Genomic DNA, 20,922 nt, shown 5'->3' with positions numbered 1-20,922 from the left:
AGGTAACTATACACATTCTGCATCTTTGGCTGATTTACAATTTATCTATTGTTACAATTCCACCTGGCAAAAGGTGACCTCTTGTTGGATCACGGCTGCAAGAATTTTCTTAATGTCCTTTTCCCGGGTGTATTTAGTGGGGATGGTGAGTACCACTAAAGAACTCCCAAATTTATGTAAACTAATCATGCTGTAGTCTCATTCACAGCTACTTGCTTTTTGTAGCTTATTTCATGAAGACTGCGTTCAAAATCAAAATATTTTATCTTCATCAAGGACAAACCAGCAGTGATGACTTGAATAGGTAAAAACTGAAATTAAAAAAAATAGGCAAAAAAGCTAAATACAGAGGTTAGAAGATCCTTTTTTATGCAAGACTCCTACATTTTTGGTCTCTGTCTCTGCGTGCAGTGAAAACATGTTTTTTCATGCTTTTACCTTACTGATTGCTGACACCAATGCCCAGGCCATCATTAAGAAGCCACACTGCCTGCCTCACTAGGAACTCTGACCAGGCACTTTCTTAAAGTGGCTGCAGGATTATTCTTTCATATATAGTGGCAGCTTTTCACCCATAGTAGTTATAAGAAACAGATTACATTAAAAAACAATCCCAGCATCTCCACAAAATTGCAGAGTCTGTATAAGATATTTTTGTTTTGCTTTAAAATAAGGCCACTTAGCTGGTTTACTGTCTTCTGGAAGTATTTTACTGATAAAGCTATTTTTTTTAGCACAGCCACCTCATCTACATTCCGAATGGTGTTTAAAATATCATTAAAAAAAACAAACAACAACAACAAAAAAACCAACAGCACTATGTTGCAGCTGGATTGACTGAAATGCTCTGAAAATGTTTCACTAAGGAGGATGTGTGTTCTGCTAGCTAAGCAGAGATCTTGAGATCATGGACTACTCACGTGGAAGATTGTATTTTCTTTTCTTTGTTTTTTTCTTTTTTATTTTTATTTCATCATCTCTTACAGCATGTATCTGCTCTCCAGCAGACTCTCCCCCTCTCAGGACTTGCTGGGGGCACCCAGGTGGAAAGCAGCTTGGCAGAAAAGGAGCTGGGGGCCCCGGTGGACACCAAGCTGGACGTGATCCAGCAATGTGCCCTTGCTGCAAAGAACACAAATGTAGTTCTTGGCTGCATGAGGCAAAATATCGCCAGCAGGTCAAGAGAGGTGATCCTTCCCCTCCACCCAGCACTGGTGAGGCCACACCTGGAGGAGTGGGTCCAGTTCTGGGCTTACCAGCACAAGACAGACCTGGAGATACTGCCCTGTAGAACACAGCTACCAAAATGGTTACGGGACTGAAGCATCTCTCTTATGAGAAAAGTCTGAGAGCCTGGAGAAGAAAAGGCTCTGGGGGCTCTTGTCAGTGTCTATCAATACCTGCAAGGAACATGGAGCCAGGCTCTTTTCTGTGCTGCCCAGGACAGGACAGGAGGCAACGGGCACAACCTGGAGCACAGGAGGCTCCCCTGACCACCAGGCAGCACTTCTGTGCTGGGCGGGTGCTGGAGCCCTCTCACAGGCTGCCCCAGGCTGTGGGGTCTCCTCCTTGGAGATCTTCAGAAGCCACCTGGACGTGGGCCTGGGCACCCTGCTCAGGGTGTTCCTGCTGGAGCAGGGGCTGGACCACATGACATTTATATATATTGTGGACTTCCAACCTCCACCTTTCTGTCATTCTGTGATGTCCCACAAACACTGAGGTCTTGAAAAATATTTCCAGCAGAGCCATGGTGACGTTTTGAGCTAGCTCTGAAAGGACAGAGGACTTTGTCTGATAGACTTATGGCTATTTCTAGTTGATTATCCAAGACACTCAAATATAAAAATGGCAACAGCCACAGGTTCACTGATACATGGTAGTGATGTAGTGAAGCATGATGTACTCACAACCGGTTTCATCAAGAAGTGTTCCTGCTTCGTCTGGTGTTAAGGTCTTCTTTTTCCCCAAATTGTAGCAACTTTAGTTCACCGAGATAACGCATCTCCTGTTTCTTGTCACATAACATCTCTACGTCCTGTGGTAGAATTTTTCTGGAAAGTTTGAAGCAAATCAGTAAAAAGCCTTAGTAGCTATGGAGTTACAGTGTTCATTTAAAGCAAATGAGAATCCAAGATCCCTGACTACAAAGAATCTTTGTAATACAGCTCCAGTGAATTCAAGGTGAGGCCCACCAAGGAGACAGAGAACCTCTGAAGGGTTTGCTGTGGCCTTTTCTTGACTCTCTAAGAGTCTGTGTTCCTTGAAATCTGCAGGGCTTGGACACCCTACAAGGTTTATTCTGTAGCAATTGAGTTCGAACCTCAGGCTCCATTGAGATAACATTTGAGGATCTCAGGGAAAATTCCCTACCGTGGTTCATTTAGTGGGTTTTTGAGTGGGAGGGAATAAGGTGGGCCAGAAACTTGTGTGTGAACAGAATCGCCTCCCTGAACACCATACATGAGGAAAGTAAATTGAGACAGATTACATTTCAGAGTTTATCTTTAAAAAACTTTCTGAATAATGGAAGACTTTTGAAATATACAAATGAAAAAAAATAGAGCTATGCTGTGATTACAGAATTTAAATAATATCTCGTTCAAATCAAGTTCCAGGCACAGACAAAGTGTAAATGAAAGAGACAATGAGCTTTTCTTTGGCACAATCTCATTTTTGAAAAAGATGATCCAGTTGGGTCCAGGGGTATTCCTTTCATTCACTTAGTGAAATTTTCTGGAAACTGGTAAAACATTTCAATAATATTTCTGTGACACCTTGGCATGCGTAGATCTATGTAATGGCCAAAGTAAAGGCTGGCAATTGAAAACGGTCCTGGCAATGCTATAGTTTTTCTTCGAGACCCGGAGTAATCTGCTAGTAATCTGAGACAGTCCAGTGAGCGACCGCAGTCTTTACAGGGATACTGAGCTAGATTCTGATCCTATTAGCACCACTGTGCCTCTGATTAACTTTGGTATAACTAAGATCAGAATGTCACCCACGGTTTAAATCAGGTGTTTTGGCTGGTGGCACCTTTGCGGACCCTGTCCTGCAGAGTGATCCCAGCCAGCTAGTCTGTGTCTCATCGGAGGAGGTGGTTGTTGGAAGCACCACACAAAGTCCAGAACCAAACACCATCCTCTGAGGGTACGTTTACAGCTAACACGTAGTTATGTTGATAGCACATAGCTATTAAATAGTGGCAGTAAGTTCCCATAGTTCTCAATGAACCTCGAAAAACCAAATCCAGCCCTCAGAGGCTGAGCTACCCTTTTTTATAATACTCTTTTTATATTGCTGTTTTCTCCCATTGCTATACCTACTATTCACCTGTCTTGGGAAATGGTGAATATTTTTGCGTTCAGTATGAATCAGGGATAATGAGATCCAGGCTCTTAAATATATTTACTTGCCTATTTCCTGTCTAGTGGGAGATAGGTATCGCAGTATCTCTGTGGATCTGAGCTGAGTGCCTTACTGGAAAAGCTGAGATTCAGACTTCATTTTCTCCTTTATTCATGGTAAAATAACTCCTTCTGGGCTAAATCTTGCTTCAAGTTAATTAAATTGATGTTAATATTCCTGGTGACTTCAAAGGAAGACAGATTCAGCTCCATATGTAATGAAAACATAACAGTAATAATTTTTCTAATACTAATTTAACTCAGATTTATAAAATGTCTAATGCTTTGTGATATTTCTACTTCAAAAACATTTCTATTTAAAGCTCCCCGCCATGATTTCACCAATTTAAGTTGATGTATCGTTTAGCTCAATACTTTCAAGAAGCTTGAGTAATGTATTTATTTTTCCACATTGACGTTTCTTTTCCTTGAGATCTGATTTTAAAAAATAGTTATCTGTCACAAGCTGACTGGAACAGAATGTGAAAATGATGCACAGTTAATAAAGATACAAAATACGTAATCTGTCAGAGCAGATCTACTGATCACGCTATGTAAATCAGCATCCTTTTGACAGCGATATGTCTGCGTGCTGTTGCTGCTCTCTGAATGGGATTTAACCCGCTCTTCTGCTAGAGAGTTTTTGTAGGTATGTCAGGTAAAGATCTAAAGAAATGTATTGTTTAAATAAATGTGTTCAAGCAAACTGTTAAGAAGCTTGGTTAATTAAAAATAAATAAATAAATTATGTAATTTATTATGTAAAGGTAAAGCCCCAAGCTTTTCTAGGCAGGCTGTATTGTAAGTAGGAGAATAAACTAAGAAGACTTCAGGCAGGGAAGTCACAGCTTCTCTCTGTGTCTCTTTTTTCTACACTTCAGTGTCACAGCCTTACCTTCCTGGAGTGCCTGCCTGGGCCAAACGTGGCTGGCTGGCTTGATCTAGCACCTGCTAAACACAGGCATCCAGTAAGGGGACATACATGGTGGAGGAGAGACTGCTGCAGTACAGACAGACGTTTTGCAGCTTCCTGGAGAAGTTCACAAACTCTCGGTGAGCTCAATTCCACACTCGGTGATGTGCTGCTAGAAGACAAGTCTCCAAAGCAGTAAGTGACGGCAGCCACTCCTCTGACACATGGCCTGCAAATCCCCCTGCATCTCAGGGCAACCACCAGAGATGCTCTTTTCCATCGTGCTGTTCCAAGCCGGGCATCGATGCTATCCACAGATCTCACAGGAGTGTTGTCGACAGCTCTTTTGGTCTTCGTGGTTTTTGCAACTCCTTCTCTTTTGTAATACAAAGTCAAATCTCATTCAGTTCTAACACAGCAGTCCATGAAGTCAGGGAGAGCAGAGCTGGCAAAGGGTTTGTTAATCTTTCCCTTTCATGGTTTAGAATGAGACTTGGGGTTCACGGGGGTGGAGGAAAAGAACCAGAACTTTGTGGAAGGTCACTTTATTCTTGCTCCCAGCAAGACCATTGGGCTCAGCCTCTTCTGGCTTTCACAAAGCTAAAGCAAGACAGGAGAGGAATAAGGAAGGCAAGCACGCAGAGGGTGGTTATGCAAACATGATCACAGAGAATGAGATTCATCCCACTTTTAATTGTAGGGGTGGCATTCATCTCCCATATAAACACGCCTCAGTTGAGGTACACACAGTTGGCTGCCTACATGAAGGCAGCACCCAAGCTCCCAGGGGGCAGCCGAGTTGAGCCTCAGCTCCGTAACACACCTCTAGGCGTACACACCGTGATTCTCTACATCTGACCCTGCTTACCGATTCGCTCCAAAGTCAGCAGTGAGAAACAGACGCTTTCAAGGCGTGATTCATCCCATCCCAAAGCACCTAAAATAGAACAATGAATCCTGCTTTATGAGTCTAGCTGATGTACCCAGATAGGCCGTGGTTACAGGCAGATGAATGCCAAGGAGTGGTTGCGTAGGCATCACACGCGTGCCTGTTACAGCTAGCACGTTGATCAATGATCAGCCCACTGACAGCTCTTTCTTGAGCTACCCACATCCCTCCCAGCACTGAACGCCCCGTCTCAATCCAGTTTTGTGGCTTAATACCCCCTGTCTGTATATGCCAACCTCTTGTGCTTGCTTTACAAGGCAATCAAAAAAGTTCTCCACGCTGTTCTTAAAAAGGAGAATTTCCTGAGCTTAAGCTGTGTTTGTGTGGAAGAGAATCTTAAAGAAAGTGATAGAAACTCCAGGACTTACGTTATTAAAATTAGACTAGGCAGAAGAGTAGGAAATGTTCTTTAGGAACCATTCCTGTCTTGGCAAAGAGAGGAAACGAATGATCTAATAGGTCTTTCCATCTGTAAGTCAGCATTCAGCTTCCAAATTGCCAGTCTCTTTCTTCCACAGTCAATACATTTGTTTGCTTTTAAAGAAGTCTCTTATAGTATCTTCTGTTTCACACGATGAAGTAAATTTGGAGCCATATTTTTATCACCTGCACCAAATGCGTCAAATAACTTGGGAACTTCTCGCACGGCTACATGCTCTTCGCTATAGTGTGCACGTTCAGTTAGACCACTCATTTGAAAGCCCATTGTAACTTGAACACGAACAAAGGATAATAATATTTTTGCAGATACGTATTTATCCCAGCTTGATAATTTGTAAAGGTCATTTAGACTCTGTCTGCACTGGGAAAATAATTTCTTATGGTAATGGGATTCAGGTCAGCATGACCCTGATATAACCCTGTATCGAAACTGGTTGGTTGACATTATAAAGAGTCAAACCCTTAGCAGCATCTGTTTTGGAAAGAGCACTAGAAAGCAAATTTCATAAAGTATATCAAAATTGGTTGCTTCTGAGTCAAGTGGATTCTAGTATCTATTCAAGCAGTTAAACCATGGTTGAGAATATTGATTGAGAAGGACTGTCAGGTCTCTCTCTGCAGCTAATTTTGCTTCAAGTATGGGGGGTGTATGAAGACAACACATCTGTTGGCCAGGTTACACGAATATTTTCAGCGTTGTTTTCACTGGTAGAGCTATTCTGCTTCAGGGACAATTTCAGAAGTATCTGAAGAGAGATGCCTCCCAGCTCTCTTTGGAAACCATTGCAGCAGATCGTCTGTGGCTTGGTCTTCCCTAGAAATGTTCCTGCTAGTTAGACTTAACGGGATCTCCCTACTTCTTCCCCCTAATATAGACAAATACCTTGGTGAATGTTTTCTAATACAAACCTAATAATTAAAATTAGTGCTATCCACCTGTTTTTTAAACAGTTCACTTTTAAACTTTCAGTGCAGACTGAAGCAGAACTATAGTGGATGATAATTTTAGCCCATAATGCTTGAGCTAGCTTAAGTGTTAGGTAGGATTGTATTGAAGGTCCTGTGGTGTCCAAATTTTTACAGAAAGGCTGCAGTGGTTCTGTTTTGGCTCAGACAACAGCCTTAATTTAGAAGCAAAAGAATAAAATACTCTCCACCAGTAGGAAGGGTTAGAAATTTTGATACTCGAGGGTCAGTTTAAGCTTAAATGTCTGTTTCCCAGGATTCAGCCACCTTGACTCCATAGGTGCAAGACCCAGAAAGGCTGACTCAGCCTTTCCTTTCTGTAAGAGCTCCAAAGGCCAAATGCTGGGTCAGCCCTGATGGGGAGCTGAATACCAGAAGGATTAGTGTTTGTGTTTGTCCTAGAGATGAAACTGAAAAGCCTGAGATTTTTAGTGGCTATCGTAGATCTGTTGGCGCTTACCTAGAGCTAACACTGTCCCTGGAGTGTCACACGAAAACAAATTAAAACAAAACAAAAGTTTTACCATCTGTTTGTACTGTCCTGCTCGTAGCTGTCCTGCGAGGTCTACAGCCTATCTCTCTGCCTGCAGATCTTTTATTTGTAGCTTCAAATCATTTTGGTCCAGAGCTTCTAGGAACTCATTACATAGCATTATCATTCCACATGCAGATTGAAGGAAAACAAATATAGCCTTAATTTTCTGAATCCATTACCCAGCTCCCTTGATTCATTTATCTGGAGGATTGAGAACGCCAGTTAATTTCTTTTCCATAGTTACATTTTCCAAAATCATTGAAAGACTAATCAGAAGCTTGTAGCTAATATTTGCGGTTTGTTTGGTTTTCCCCTGTTGTTTGAACTGCTTCCAATATGTCTAGCCAGTGACATTTCTTCACAACGCAGAATAAATACCAAAACTATAGAGGAAAGAGTTTTGCTGGAGAGAAAGGCAAATGTATTGCATTGTAAATACAAAGTTTCTCAGAGTGATCCCTCTGTCACTTCTATGGCAAGGAAATGGCAGAGCTGGAATAATTAGTTTACTGTTTATAGATATGATTCCAGTTCTGTTTTGTTCAGTTTGAAAGATAGACTTGCTTACATTTCTTTTTATCCATTTTGTTGTTGTTGTTGTTGTTGTTATGAAAGATTGGATGAAAGAGAAATTTTAATTTTTTGGGGGCTGTCTGCTTTTATATTATTATGAGAAATGTTAGTTGTGAGACCAACCCACACGACCCTGAGTTTAGGCTTTGGGCCCCAAGCTGTTACATTTATTTATAATAAAAGAGGACCTCTGCTCTTGAACTGTTTGCAATCTAAATAGACAAGGCAGAATTATCGTCCTCATTACAAAGGTGGAATACTGAGGCACAGAGCAGTTCAGAGTATAACTTCAGCAAGGTGGCTTCAAGATGGTAGGCAGTGAAGCATTATCAGGGCAGCAATCTACATGCGTGCTAATTAGCCGGGATGGATGCTGCAGTTTCATGTTTATATGGCATCTGAGATGCTAACTAGTTTTTACACACATTGATGTGCAGTGCCCAGCATTAGCCAGCTTGGAGTATTACGCATTGCACGTCCTGAATCTACGACTAGCACTGTGTGGTCAACCTCACTGCCACTGCTTTATTTCCTCCTCTTCTAAGTTTGGTAGGAAAAATATTACTGACACAGCAATTTAGGGAAGGGATCTTTAGAGGCCATATGGTCCAACTGCTTGCTTGAACAAGCTAGCTTCAAAGTTCAGTCAGACTCCCCAAGGCTTCGTATGAAAACTCATCTTCCGAAGACTTTTCCCTTAAATTTAGTCAGAACTTCCCTTCCTTTGTGTCCACTGCTTCTTGTCTTTTTGCTGGGTATCTCCACCCCCATTAGGCAGCTGTAGACAGCGATTGAGATCCTTCCTTAGCTTTGTCTTCCGCAAGCTGAACAAACCCAGATCTCTCATCCTCACCCCTAACCATGCTGGTGTCCCTTCACCGAACTTGCTCTAGCACATCAGGGTCTTTTCTTGCGCCGGGGCAACAGAAACCTGTGAGAGAAGATATTAATCCAAATATATTAAGATATTAAGATATTAATCCAAAATCACATTCTTTGGAAGTGGTAAATTGTGTTCTAGAAGTCGTCTCCCTTGGGTCCTGGTGTGGTGGACTTTTTGCCTGCATTTCTGAGCATAAGCTACCATTTTCCTCGCCCTCACAACTAATTCTCTACCAGTTTGTGGTGTATATCCTGATGAGCTGGAGCTCTTCCCCGTGTACCCCTCCTCTCTACTTTGTTTGTCATGGCTAGCGATGCACAGGAGTATTTGCTGTGACATGACCTGCTGAGCTGTGCAGGCTGCTGTTTATTTTCGTTGTTTTTTCCAGTGTGCTGTTGTTTTTGCATGTTCTGCACACTTTTGGATTAAAATTACTAGACAGCACTTGTTGGTTCAGTGAGGGGAAAGGTCAGTATTTGTAAAATATCCTTAGTTTGCTCTCATTATTTGTTCATAGAAAAGTGGTTGGGTTTCAAAGTAAAACTGAATCCTTCTCCAAGGATGCTGGTGTGGGAAATGTGTGTTTTCTGTTTGTTGTTGTTGCTTGTGACATCCATGAATTTGTATGTTTGCAGAATTTGTGCTTTCTCTTTATGGGCAATTTAGTGTTTTGGCCTTCAAGGGGAGTTCTTTGCACACATATGGAATTTATTACACATGATTTGTAGAGCCTTTGTAGATTTTAAAAGCAGTGAAGAATGGGATTTCACAGTATAGGAACTATGAACTAAACTATGAACTAAACTAAAACACCCTCAAAATTTGAAAACTGTTTGTCTTCCTAAAAATGGAAGTGCACAGTTTCTAAAAAGTGCAGGCTGCATGGGTTTTAGCTAAAGAAAATGAGATATTCAGCTGCTAAACTTTGAGGTTTGGGATTTCTGCAAAACCTCATAATGACTATGACCAATTTGTCTTTTTTTGCAACCACTGAGGAATTTTAGAAGTCAGAGTCATGTGGTTGCAACGTAATGTTTGGGAAGGAGGGTTCCCCTGCTTTTCCAGGCTGCTGTTTTGGATGTTTTGTTGTCAGGATAGAAAGACGTGTTGTGGGAAGGTCTTGTGGTGAGCCACTGCTCAGGAAGGTGAGCTCTGCAGAGCCTTGAAAGCTGAGACTAATGGACTTTCTCCTTGATAAAGATACACTAGATCCCAGCGTGGGAGGAGGTGGACGTCATGCAATAGCTTTGAAAGAACATTCTTTAAAACATTGCTTTCCTACTTCTGTAAATTGGTTTCAGTGATTCCCTTGGTCATTCTCTTGGCCCTTTTATTGTTTTTGCCTCTCTTACAATTCTCTGCCAACCCTAAACCACTTTTCCTGTATTTCAAAGGCTTTCCTGAAGATATGGGACATCCCTTGTTTTAATCTTCTCTTCCAAGGTCTTCATATGCTGTACAGTTGCTAACACCAGTGTCTTTGAGGATCTCAGTGCCACTGCTGGGTACAATAAGATGAAAAATAACAATGCTATCTGTTGTTTGATGCCTATGGCAACAAATATTTAGAAATGGCAAATGGAATCCTTACCCAGTCCACATTACTTCTGAACTCATGTGCACTCATGCCTCTTCCTCATTCACTTTTTGGGGAGCTTCATACAGCCCCAGTACATTCAGAGTGTCTGAGTCAAAATAAACCATACACAGAGCATATGGGTAAACAATTGGATCAGAATAGCATAAAAAGCTGCGTGGAGATGGTCAGTGTAGTTCAGAGCACACATGCAAGTACCACTTTATTGCTGTTACAAAGCAATACAGTAATTCCCCACTTAAATCATCCTGAAAACTGCCCTGTGCAGTTTTCCTGTGCAGTTTTCCATTTTCCCTGAACGAAGTCCAGTTTACAAGAGGTAAAAATCCTGAAAGAGCAGTGTCAGAGAAGTGCAGGTTGGAATTAGATGGATACAGTTCTTTCAGGTGGAGAACTGATGATTTTGAATTTGTTTTTCCTATTTTGACTCAGAACACACAGAACTGCAAACAGGACTATTTTCTTAGAGTCATTGGGAACGGCAAGACTTATGTACACAATAGTTTGTGAGGAAAAAGTATTTTCCATCTATGTCAGGTACACTTGCCAGAAGCAGCTGTAGCTCTTGCACAGGCTTTTGAATTTGTAATCTCACTTGGAGTCATAGAACCATTTACCTAAATTTTTCCTCACAAACTATTGTGTGCAATAGTTCTGGACACAAGCACAAAGAAATAGTTCTGTTTACAGATGTGTGTTTTGTGTCAAAATATGAAAAACAAACTTCAAAATCACCAGTTCTCCAACTGAAAGTGCACAGGCTTTAAATGTGTAGCCTCACATCATAGGGGCGTGTATGTAGTACATATATAGATGTCATTTTTCTTATTTAAAACACAAATTAGGGCAGGAAGGGTTGGTGAAACTCGGGGTGCCTCAGAGGGGCCTGCAGGAGGGCTGCCCCCACTGCCATCATCCATTACCCACAGCGGTGCTGTGGACAAGAAAAAAAGGGTATAAATTTACTTCAAAATGCAAAAAATTATTGTGAATGACACCCTCCTTGGCTATGTCTGACTGGACAAACGCCGAGCCCCGGAGCCACCCGTGCCGGGAGGTTTTCGGATGGCGCTGCCCGTCCCGCAGCCGGGCCCTGTCAGGGAGCCGGGCATGGCCCCGCCGCCTCCCCCACAGCCCCCGCACATGTCCTCGCCTTCCCCTCGGCCACAACCCGAAGGGAACCGGAGCCGACACCTCAGCGGCTCCGTGCTGGGGCTGGGGGCTCCGGGCTCCCTCCCTCCCCTGCCTCCCCGCCCCTGCCCTGCATTGGCTGCGGGCGGCTGACGGGCAGCCGGGGAGGCCGCTGGCAGCCGGCCGCGGAGGGGCATGCCTGCACCGGGGGGTCCGTGCCGAGCCGAGCCGAGCCGTGCCGAGCCAAAAAGGGGCCGCCAGAGCCGCTCCTGAGCGCCGAGATGGGGGTGGAGATCGAGACCATCTCTCCGGGAGACGGTACGGGACCTGCCGGGGAGCGGGGGGCAGCCCTGCGGCTGCCGGAGGAGCTCCGAGGCCGGGGGGGAGCAGCAGCAGCCGCCAGGCTCCCGGCTGCAAGCGGAGGAAAGGGGGGTTGGATTTATGGTTTTTTCATCCGGCAGACGCTGGAGCTGAAGGAATTGGGGAGCTGGGGGCAGCCCTGCCCCAAAACTTTGCCCGGTTCCTTGCCCCCGGCTTGGCGCTGGGGTCCCCTTGGCGGAGCCAGGTCGGGTCCCCGTGCTGTGCCACCGTGCTGGAATACACCCAAAGGTCTGTTCTGCCGCTGTTCTTTTAGAAATTATTCATTTTATTCCTTTATTTATCGGAGAAGAACGCGATTTCTAGCATACAGCCGTGAGCATCCATCCAATAGCCCAGGTTCACCCTTGGCTGATAAATAATTTGCCCAAGTCCACCTGCAGCTCAACTTTCGTGGCCCCCTCTCTTTTCTTTTTCGGCTTGGGATTTTGTTTTGGCTTCTCCCTCCGTGGTCTTTGGCTCCGGGGATCAGATCTGGCTCCTGGGTGTAAAATCAGAGCCCTTGCAAGGGGGTGAGCGGCGGTGCCGGGAGCATAAAGGGTGGAAGTCAACCTCGTAACAGTACGTGTTAGCTGTGAAATACATCAAGGCTGTCTTTGTCAGCAATACGGTCTTCCACAGAAGGGTCTATGGGTTATTTCTCTTGGTTGCAAGTCTTAATCAAAATCAGCTGACTTTAAAACGCTGTCGTAAAACCACAGCTCGTCACTGGTCTCGGGAATCTCTGCTTCTAATTCAGCTTTGATGTGAATTTATGTAGCTTCGCTGACTTTGCTCACACGGTGTGATATGTGACGGTGAGGTCTGAGACTCCCTCTTTCTGTTCTATATTTAACAGTGCATCCTCTGAATAACACCTATTTTACCAAGTATAGGGTTTCTTTTGCATAACTTTCCTCAGGTTAGGTGTCTAGTCTAAAGCAGTCCTCCCTTTTTTTTAATTTTTTTTGTGTGTGGGGGTGGTTTTTTTTTTGTTTTTTTTTCCTTCTGTAGTCTTGTCTCTCCCAGGCTAGGCTGGGTTTCTCTTAAGGCACTATGATTTCTCCATTGGCAATCTTCTCTTGGAAGCAACGTCTTCTCCATTTCGTGTTACGGATCTCGGTTCATCATAGCCTGCTCTCCTGCTCATGGTGTTTCTGGCGTCCAAGTCCTAAGTACACAGCTGATGTGTTATTAGTGTTTTACACCCTGTCATGAATAACTTGCTACCATTCAGACCAAGGAGGCCAGAGAACCAAATTAGATATGAGCCATGGTTTCTATCTGAATCCTCCTTTTCTAACTTTCTGACAAGGGTGTTCATTAATGATCAGTCTCATTCATACTTCTGAGCCTGGGCTCAGCCCTGGCCAACATTGCTTTCGAAATCAAGGTTAGCTGCTTCATTATGCAATTAGCACCTATGTGAGCCTGGAAGGTCTTCCCCTGTCCTGTAATGCCTTTGACAGTACCTATAGCAGGTAACATGGAAATAGTAATTCCATTTTTCAGTGGTAAGACTAAAATTTAAGCATTCTTTTCCTTTCAGTATGAACATTTGAGGGGTAGGTACCAGGCTCTTACAAGAGCTCAGTGTATCATTGCTTTACTGTTGCTTGACACTGCAAAACTAAACTGCCTTTGTATGTGAAATCTTTTTTGTAAAACCCTTCTTTGCTAATTAGAGATGCCCTTGCTAGAACTGTCTCAAGTGAAAGGCGTTAGAAATGTGAATACAAATAGATTTTTTAATAATGTCAAACTAAGACGTTACATGGAAAAATCATACCAAAAAAATGCTGAGAATTTTAAGGTTATATTTCACGAAGTTTTGACAGTCCTTTTGCACTTACAGAATGTAAATGTATATGTAATGCACACACATACAGGGAAAATTACATTACTGTGATGAAAATACTATTTGGTCTAACAGCTAAATAGGAGCTAAGCTGTAATCTTCTACCCGAAGCTCTACCCATTCCTGCCCTGCATATAACTGATGTGATAAGGCGAAGTCAATACAAATCTCAGTCTAGCATTTTCCTCCTACAAGCTAAACCTGCCTAGCTCAATCAGAGAAGATAAAAGCATAACCTTTTATAATTTTAACAGGACGGACGTTTCCAAAGAAGGGTCAGACGTGTGTGGTGCACTACACAGGTAAGGCATCATCTGAATATTCTCTCAGTAGCAGCTGCCTTATGCTTAAAAGTGTTTTGTCAGTTCTAATGTGGCTGTATTTTTTGCTTTGCTCTGCTGTTCATAATCAATTTGCTTGTGTTGTGATGGGTTTCCTGAATATTTGACTTCTAGCTGAGCTGTTCAGGCTACACGAGCTAGATGTGCCTGCTCGTAGATTTGCCAGGTGTAGTGTTTAATGGTGAGAAGTTGACAGATGAGACCGTGGACCTGATTCTCTAAGTCATTACGCCAGCGAATGAAATTGAGCATGAAGCAGTGAAAATGCTGGGTTCATATTTTTCCAGCCTCTGATCTTGATACAGACAATTAATGATTGTTTATATCTTGAGAGCATGTGTCTATGTATTGGCAGTAAAATTCATTCCAGTTTGAAGAGATCAATACAAGGTCTATTTAACACCTGCTTTATGGACTTGCATGAATCTTAAGTGGTGAGTTGGCTAATGGAGCTGTTTATACCACACCTTTACACAGAGGGAAAATGTCCTTTAAATCAGTTTGTAGCATTGTGCTTTGTATGTAGTTATATAAATTGTCAAAAGAATGCGAAGACTTCTGCAGCCTGAGTCCGGAGCTGTGAAGTTCACATCAAGAGCTGCCATTTTATGCGGTCTTTTCCTTAATTATGTAAAATAAAGGGGATGTGGGGATTGACAGCTATTGTTCTGGGCATGGATCCACGAAGTAATGTTTTCCTCCAGGATTCTGTATTATAGGGAAGTAATCCCTGGTAACTGCTGCTTTGCTTCAGTTTTGTACTTAATAATTAGTTATAAGCTATAGAACTCATTATTACTAATGAAGTAAGCCTATTTATATTTTCCAGGAAGCTTTTTGACATACTTTCAATAATATCTCTCCTCAGAAGGTTATGTGGGAGTTAGCGCACTGGCTTGGGATATAGGATATCAGGGTTTAAGCTTTTTTGTATATATTCAGAGTATTGTGATATAAGGGTTTCCAGTTTGAATTATAATAGTGGGCAAGTTAAACACATGGGTCTCCGTGCCAGTCGCAGCTCTTACAGACATTCCTCTGTAACTTGGATCTGAAAATAGATGTTTTGAAACTATTTTTGTGAAGATGCTGAAAGATATGTTTCTGTTCCAGCCCAAACTTCCAAAGTTTTCATGAAACAAAATTGTCACCTCCCACCTCCAGTTAGTTCTAGATAAATTTAAATGTCAGAACTGAGATGGGGAAAAAACTTAGAGGTGACAATGTAGCTGTGGTCTGTGGCTGCCACAAAGTGCAGTTCTGCTGGATAACTTTGAAGAGAGTGTGAATGATGAATATGGAAAGATAACAAGATGCTGCATACTCTTATCGTTAATAGATAACACCTTAGATGAGGCTATCATAAGCTGGCTTTTGATATAAAAGACTTCATGAAAACTCCTTAAATCAATCTCCAGCCTAAACTGTGCTTTTTCCATATACCTTGCTAGTGGTGCTGCGCAACCTAACTCCCAGATTAGAACAGATATCAGAAAAGCTCATGATCTCACTTTCAGTGCTGCTGCAATGTTTAAGCAGTCTTTGGTAGTAATATTTTAAAAGGGAGCCCATGGTTAGTGGATCACGTGTTTTATTCCAATGGGGAAAGTTGAAATGTAAATGTCAAATTTTAATTAGGATTATGTTATCTGAATACAGTGTAAGTTCCTTTCATACTGATGTTTTTCCAGATATGTCTGGGATTCGTCTTGAAATGATCTGTCCTATTTATATGACCTTACTAGGCCACACCGTACTTAATGTTTATCCTCCCCACACTCATAGGAGTCCTGTTTTAGCAGGTGGGTACCCAAGTTACAGAAATATCCAGAACATCTCTTTTGTCACCTAAAATGGGAGGCGGGAAGAGTTGAGACACCTAGGTATGAGGACATGATCCAGAAATCCTGCTTTCGCAAGCTGCTAGAAGCACGTAAAGCCCGCAAGTTGGCTCGGTGTTGAGCCTGTATGGTGCTCTGAAGCTAGGCACAAATGCCTGTTGAGAGGTGTTGCAGCAAGAGAAGCGAGGGAACCGTGCACTGACCAGGTGCCACCAAAGCCTGGAGAAAAGGCATTTGGTTCCCCAGGGGAACCCAACCTCATCAGGGTGCTGTGAGCATGAAGCGCAGCGGTAACAGCTGTTTTCAGTCAGAAACGCTGCCTGTAGGAGCCAGCTTTACGTAGGCTAGCTGAACAGTTGCTTCAGACAAGGCAAACGTGTGTTAGTTCCCTTTTCCACCAGACAGGAGTCATAGCTGTTTTTGCCACAACCTTAACTTGCAGCCATCACATTCTTGGGAGACGAAAGCTGACGTGAAGAGGTGCAGGAGCCGTGGGCAAGAAAAGGAGCAAGCAAGAGAGTGAGTAATTGGTTCAGGCACTCGTGAGAGTGCTGGAAGAGTTGTACTGCAGTCCCTGTCTTCAGAATTAGTTCTGTACTTTTTTTTTTTATCCAGTGACTTATTTTTTTTTCCCACTGTCATCACCTTGGCAACTTGCTTGGCCACGTAACTTCTTGCAGCAGGCCCTCCCGCTCTCATACCAGTGCGCACACAGTGTGGTGGTGATGTCCTTCGCACTGTTGGTTCCTTGCTTCCCTGGAGGGCTCGGTTTTTGGAATAGGTTTAGGAGAAACATTGCTTGTTCACGAAGTATTTGTGTCTTGAGAGTTTCCGGTAAGGAGGAGGAGACCAGAAGGGGCTTGCTTCTGCCAGAGCAAGTTACGAATTTTCAAGGACTCTATTTTTTTTTTTTCCAAGGGCTCTATATTTTTGTCAAGGGCTCTATTTTGCCTTCCTTCCCCATCTTCCCTTCCCTTGCCAACAGTCTCGTAGAGGTGTGTTTGCCGTAGGATGAGGAGTGATGGCAGAGAGAGCATGGGCAGGAGTGGGCTGCTACCACTACAGGAGAAAAAGGGCTGCAGCTTGCTTCTGAAGTGTATTTGGGAAAAGGTTTTTAGGAGCAAGCTGTCTGTTAGGGTTTGTCCTGACAGTCCATCTGCAACAGGTTGGAGGTTGAGCATCCCAGCCTAACGCAGAAAATGCCCAGAGAGGACCACAGGCTGCCGCCCTAGGTATTTGGCAGAACTTTTGAGTCCTGTCTGGTCATCCTGTGCACCTTCCCATTCGTGCATCTTCAAGGTAGGGATTCACCAAGGTAGTTTCTAGTCTGACAACCCTACGTGTTCCTGAGAAGTGGGAAGTGAGAACTGGAATCTCCTCAAGATGAGGGAGAACTGTGACTGAGCTTTACACTTCCGTCAGCGCTGCAGCTATTATGCTGTTAAATGTGGCAGCTCTGCCTCTTTTCTCTCCTCATGCAATTAGATGCATAACCTCAGGAGCAGACTTTGTGGTCTGACTCACAAATGTGTTTTGATGCCTTAGTGGATAAACCTAAGTTCCAGTGGCAGCAGGCGTTAAGGTGCAACCTCACTAGGGAACAGTTTAGAAGGAACCTCTAGTTTAATCAATTTTCTCTCTTTTTTTCTCCTTTTGTGGTGATTACATAGGAAGACTGTGATAGAATATGAAGCTGGGTCTTAGTATATGACCGAAGAAAGTGATCAAATTCCCCTATGTTTTATCTTTCTCAAGAAATTGTAGAGCTTAGTGCTATGGTTTAGTGGAGGACTTGTTAGTGTTAGGTCAGAGGTTGGACTAGGCGATCTTGGAGGTCTGTTCCAACCTAGATGATTCTGTGAAATATAATTTCTTCTTATCATCCGGCATCTATGCTGTGTCTCAAAAGCTACCTGACCCAGCAAAGTAATGGGATTAGTAGATATGGTAGTGAGTTGGCATCGAAACGCATTTCGAGCAGCAGTGGTTTATGTCATGTTTGTGTCGTAGATTTCTTGAAGCAAGCTTCTGAAAGCTTTTGGCAATCTGCTCCCTCCTTCTGTTTTCTGTCTGCAAAATGATAGTTGTACTTCGTGTGCCTTGTACGTTGATAGATTGCAAGCAATTTGGGATATGAACTGCCTCCTTCTTCATGCCTAATGTAATAGCGTCCTAATCGTGATTGGGTCTTCAGGTTACGTTGCAGCACTGATGGTAGTACCAATAAACAAATTACACTATCATTAGTCCTGGAGTGTATCAACAGAATTGAGGCATTTTCTGCAGTTTTCTTTCCTGTGATTTAAATTTGTTTGCTCTGGCAGCAGGAATTAGCAGTGCAGAATATTCAGAGATTCATGAAGATGATGGAAAAACGTGACTTTCAGCGAGAAATGCCCCTAAACACGACAAAACCTTTGCTGAGTTTGTGAATGCTTTGGCTGTACGGTAAAACCAGCATTCTGGGAAGCTGACTCCTGTTTCTGGCCCTCCTGTCTGCTGACAGTGTGCCCTCAGATAAGTTTTTTTGTACATAGGTCCCCAATTTGCTCTTAACAGTAAGAGGGCAGCTTTTTTTCAAGTTATTCAGAGCTGACATTCTCCTGTGTCATCCTATGTAGCCTGTAGTAAAGGTGAATTAATTCTTAACCACTTCGTCTTTTTCCTTGCCCACCTGTAAATCTGTGGTGATAATACAATTACCCTTTTTTCAGAAGAAACTAGATGTTCAGTATTTGTAGCGTGCTGGAACAGACTTCTAGGAGTAAGACCACGAAGGCACATTTAAATCATTAATTACTTAATAAAGTGAGCTTCTAACAGAGATCTTCCATGGACGTTTTTGGCTTAAGCAATGGCCACAAAATTGCACCAAATACTGATAATTTTTTAATTTATTTTCTGTAAATGCATAAAGTGAAATTCCGTATTGAGGTAAATGAATAACACTCCATTTATTTTGGATATGCTGTATGGATTCATTCTGTTTTAGCAATCAGGCCTATACTTAAAGCAGAACTTTTCTTAACGATCTGGGGACAGACTCAGATCATCTTCTTTTTCCATATGTTGCTTTATATTCTTTCTTTTTGTTTCTTCAGCTTTGGCAGTGGTATAATGTTAGAGTTATGCTTGTATCTCTGTAGTTGAAAGCCTTTTTTATTTTTTTAAAACCTTTTTAATAACAAAAGCAGACTGTATAGATGCACATTAACAATTTATAGAATATGGCTGATTCGCTGTGATTTAAAGAGCATTTTCCATTTAACACGATACAAATATAATGCAGTTCCCTTGAAATAACACTTGCCAAGAAGAAAAGAGATCTGCCAATTTTTCTTGGATCAATATCAACCCAGTTTAAAGTGTATCCAGTAGTAACCATAGATTTGCCTATACAGACACACTCTCAAAAGACTAAGGTAAGTCCAGAATAACTTTGCAGAGTGACGTATACTCATATATGAACCTCAATATCTGCATAACTGGATGTATACCAGCTTAGTATGAAAGTATTTTGTACCAGGTGACTACAGGAGCGTGCTGTTTCTCTGGTCCCGTTTTCTGAAACATCTGCACAACTTCAGTGAGAGCTGTGCATGTGTGTCTGCGAGGAAACTAAGGAGGGAATTTAATCAAAATTATTTGTCTCCAGGAAGCTGTCTAGATGGTTTTGGAAGAGAATAGTGAACAATGCAATTAGAGCTAATGTTAATAAGAATTGTATTCTAAGAGACATTATAATTGAGCCTTGAAATAGAGCCAGATAAATTTTGCTTACCTAGAAAGAACTTAATTGTTTTATCGAGCGTGTTCACAAGATATATTATACCAGGAGAGTGTGATATCTGTCCGTCTCTTGGAATCTGCCAATTCCCATACTTTTTTTAACTTGAAGTAATCTCTTCAGATTGTCCTGGCTTAAAAGATGAAAGCCTTTTACTTTACTCTGAAAAGATATTTGAGGCACCTAAGCACTTATAAACATCCTTCTTCGTCAGTGAGTCATAACTGCAAAAAGTAGTTTTGACTCTTCAGTGAAGAACATGTTCCTTTGATGCCCTACAGACACAATTTGTGAATCTTAAAACTCTCAATAAAAGCAGTAAAGTTTTCATCTTTGCTTGTTTAATGCAGACTGGTTACCTTTAGAAATATTTTAGTGGCATATTCAGTCCGATAGTGATTGTGGAGTCCTGACGCAAAAGTTTGAGGAGGAGAGATTTCTCCTAGGCATTTTGCTGCCAGCTTAGTGACTGATGTCAGGCATATTACTTGTGCCTTCAGTTTTGAAATCTGACAAGAAAGAGGACTGCGCCTCACAAAATTGTCTTGAAATTAATGCTTGCAAGTGCCATGAGACTCCTATAAGAAGAGACTATTGACGTGAAAAAATGATTTGATGAATAAAAAGGGTGCAGCCACTTGTAAGAAGAAATGTAGTAGCTTCAGCAGCTAAATTAGTGAGTTTAAATTGAACATATCAGATTGTTGGCTGATGGAAAAGGATCAGAGTAATAAACCAGAGCCTCAAGTTTCCCAGTTCCTCCTCTGCACTGAATGCTCTGTTAGCATGCAGTGTACCCACTGGTTTCAGTGAAATTAATTCTCGTATTAGATGCTATTTAATGTGGGTAAGTGAAACGGAAAAGAAGCTTGAAATTATCCAACAGCATTTTTACAGGCAACCTCTGCTGCAAAGGTATGGTTTGACTAAGTGTTGGACATCTCTCCCCTCAAAGGTGATCCCTGTGGCACTGAGGTGTTACTTGGACAACTGCTAATGCTCTTTGCCCAAAGAAAGGGAAGATTGGGATAGCCTGTAAACTGTCTTACATTCATTTTGGAAAAAGACAGGATGAGATTTTTATTTTTTTGTCTTGCAGAGTAAAGGAGATTATAGATTTCTTCAAGAGAACATACACAGGCACTTTTTTTTTCCCCAGACAGACACTTCCCTGCCAGTATGAGACATGCTGAATAATTTGGTGACTGCTAGGTTCTGTTGTGGAGCACGTACTAAATTCTATAGGATTTTTTTTCAAGGAGGTGCTGTAGCATCATGCTCTATTCCTACTGTGCATAGAAGTGAAATTGCTAGCAAATAATTAAACCTCCTACTCCTACCTC

General features: G+C 42.3%; 1 protein-coding gene across 6 annotated transcripts in view; it reads left to right on the top strand.

Moving 5' to 3' along the window:
• The first annotated feature begins 10,665 nt into the window (after nt 1-10,665).
• Nucleotides 10,666-20,922, top strand: part of FKBP1B (FKBP prolyl isomerase 1B) — a 45,518-nt gene continuing 35,261 nt past the window's right edge. Inside the window, exons 1-4 of one of the 6 annotated variants that reach the window (XM_083830779.1) lie at nt 10,676-11,713; nt 11,857-12,004; nt 13,865-13,912; nt 16,235-16,311. In XM_083830779.1, coding sequence (XP_083686905.1) covers nt 11,677-11,713; nt 11,857-12,004; nt 13,865-13,912; nt 16,235-16,268 — 267 coding nt within the window. In that variant the 5' untranslated portion in view covers nt 10,676-11,676 and the 3' untranslated portion in view covers nt 16,269-16,311. Of the gene's footprint in view, nt 11,714-11,856; nt 12,005-13,864; nt 13,913-16,234; nt 16,312-20,922 lie in introns of all 6 variants that reach the window. The other 5 variants (XM_083830775.1, XM_083830776.1, XM_083830780.1 and 2 more) reach the window with 5 other exon arrangements.

The sequence above is a fragment of the Anser anser genome, assembly GCF_964211835.1.
Source record: "Anser anser genome assembly, chromosome: 3".
Lineage (NCBI taxonomy): Eukaryota > Metazoa > Chordata > Aves > Anseriformes > Anatidae > Anser > Anser anser.
Note: the sequence above shows the minus strand (reverse complement) of the source record. Positions and strands in the feature narration are given on the sequence as shown.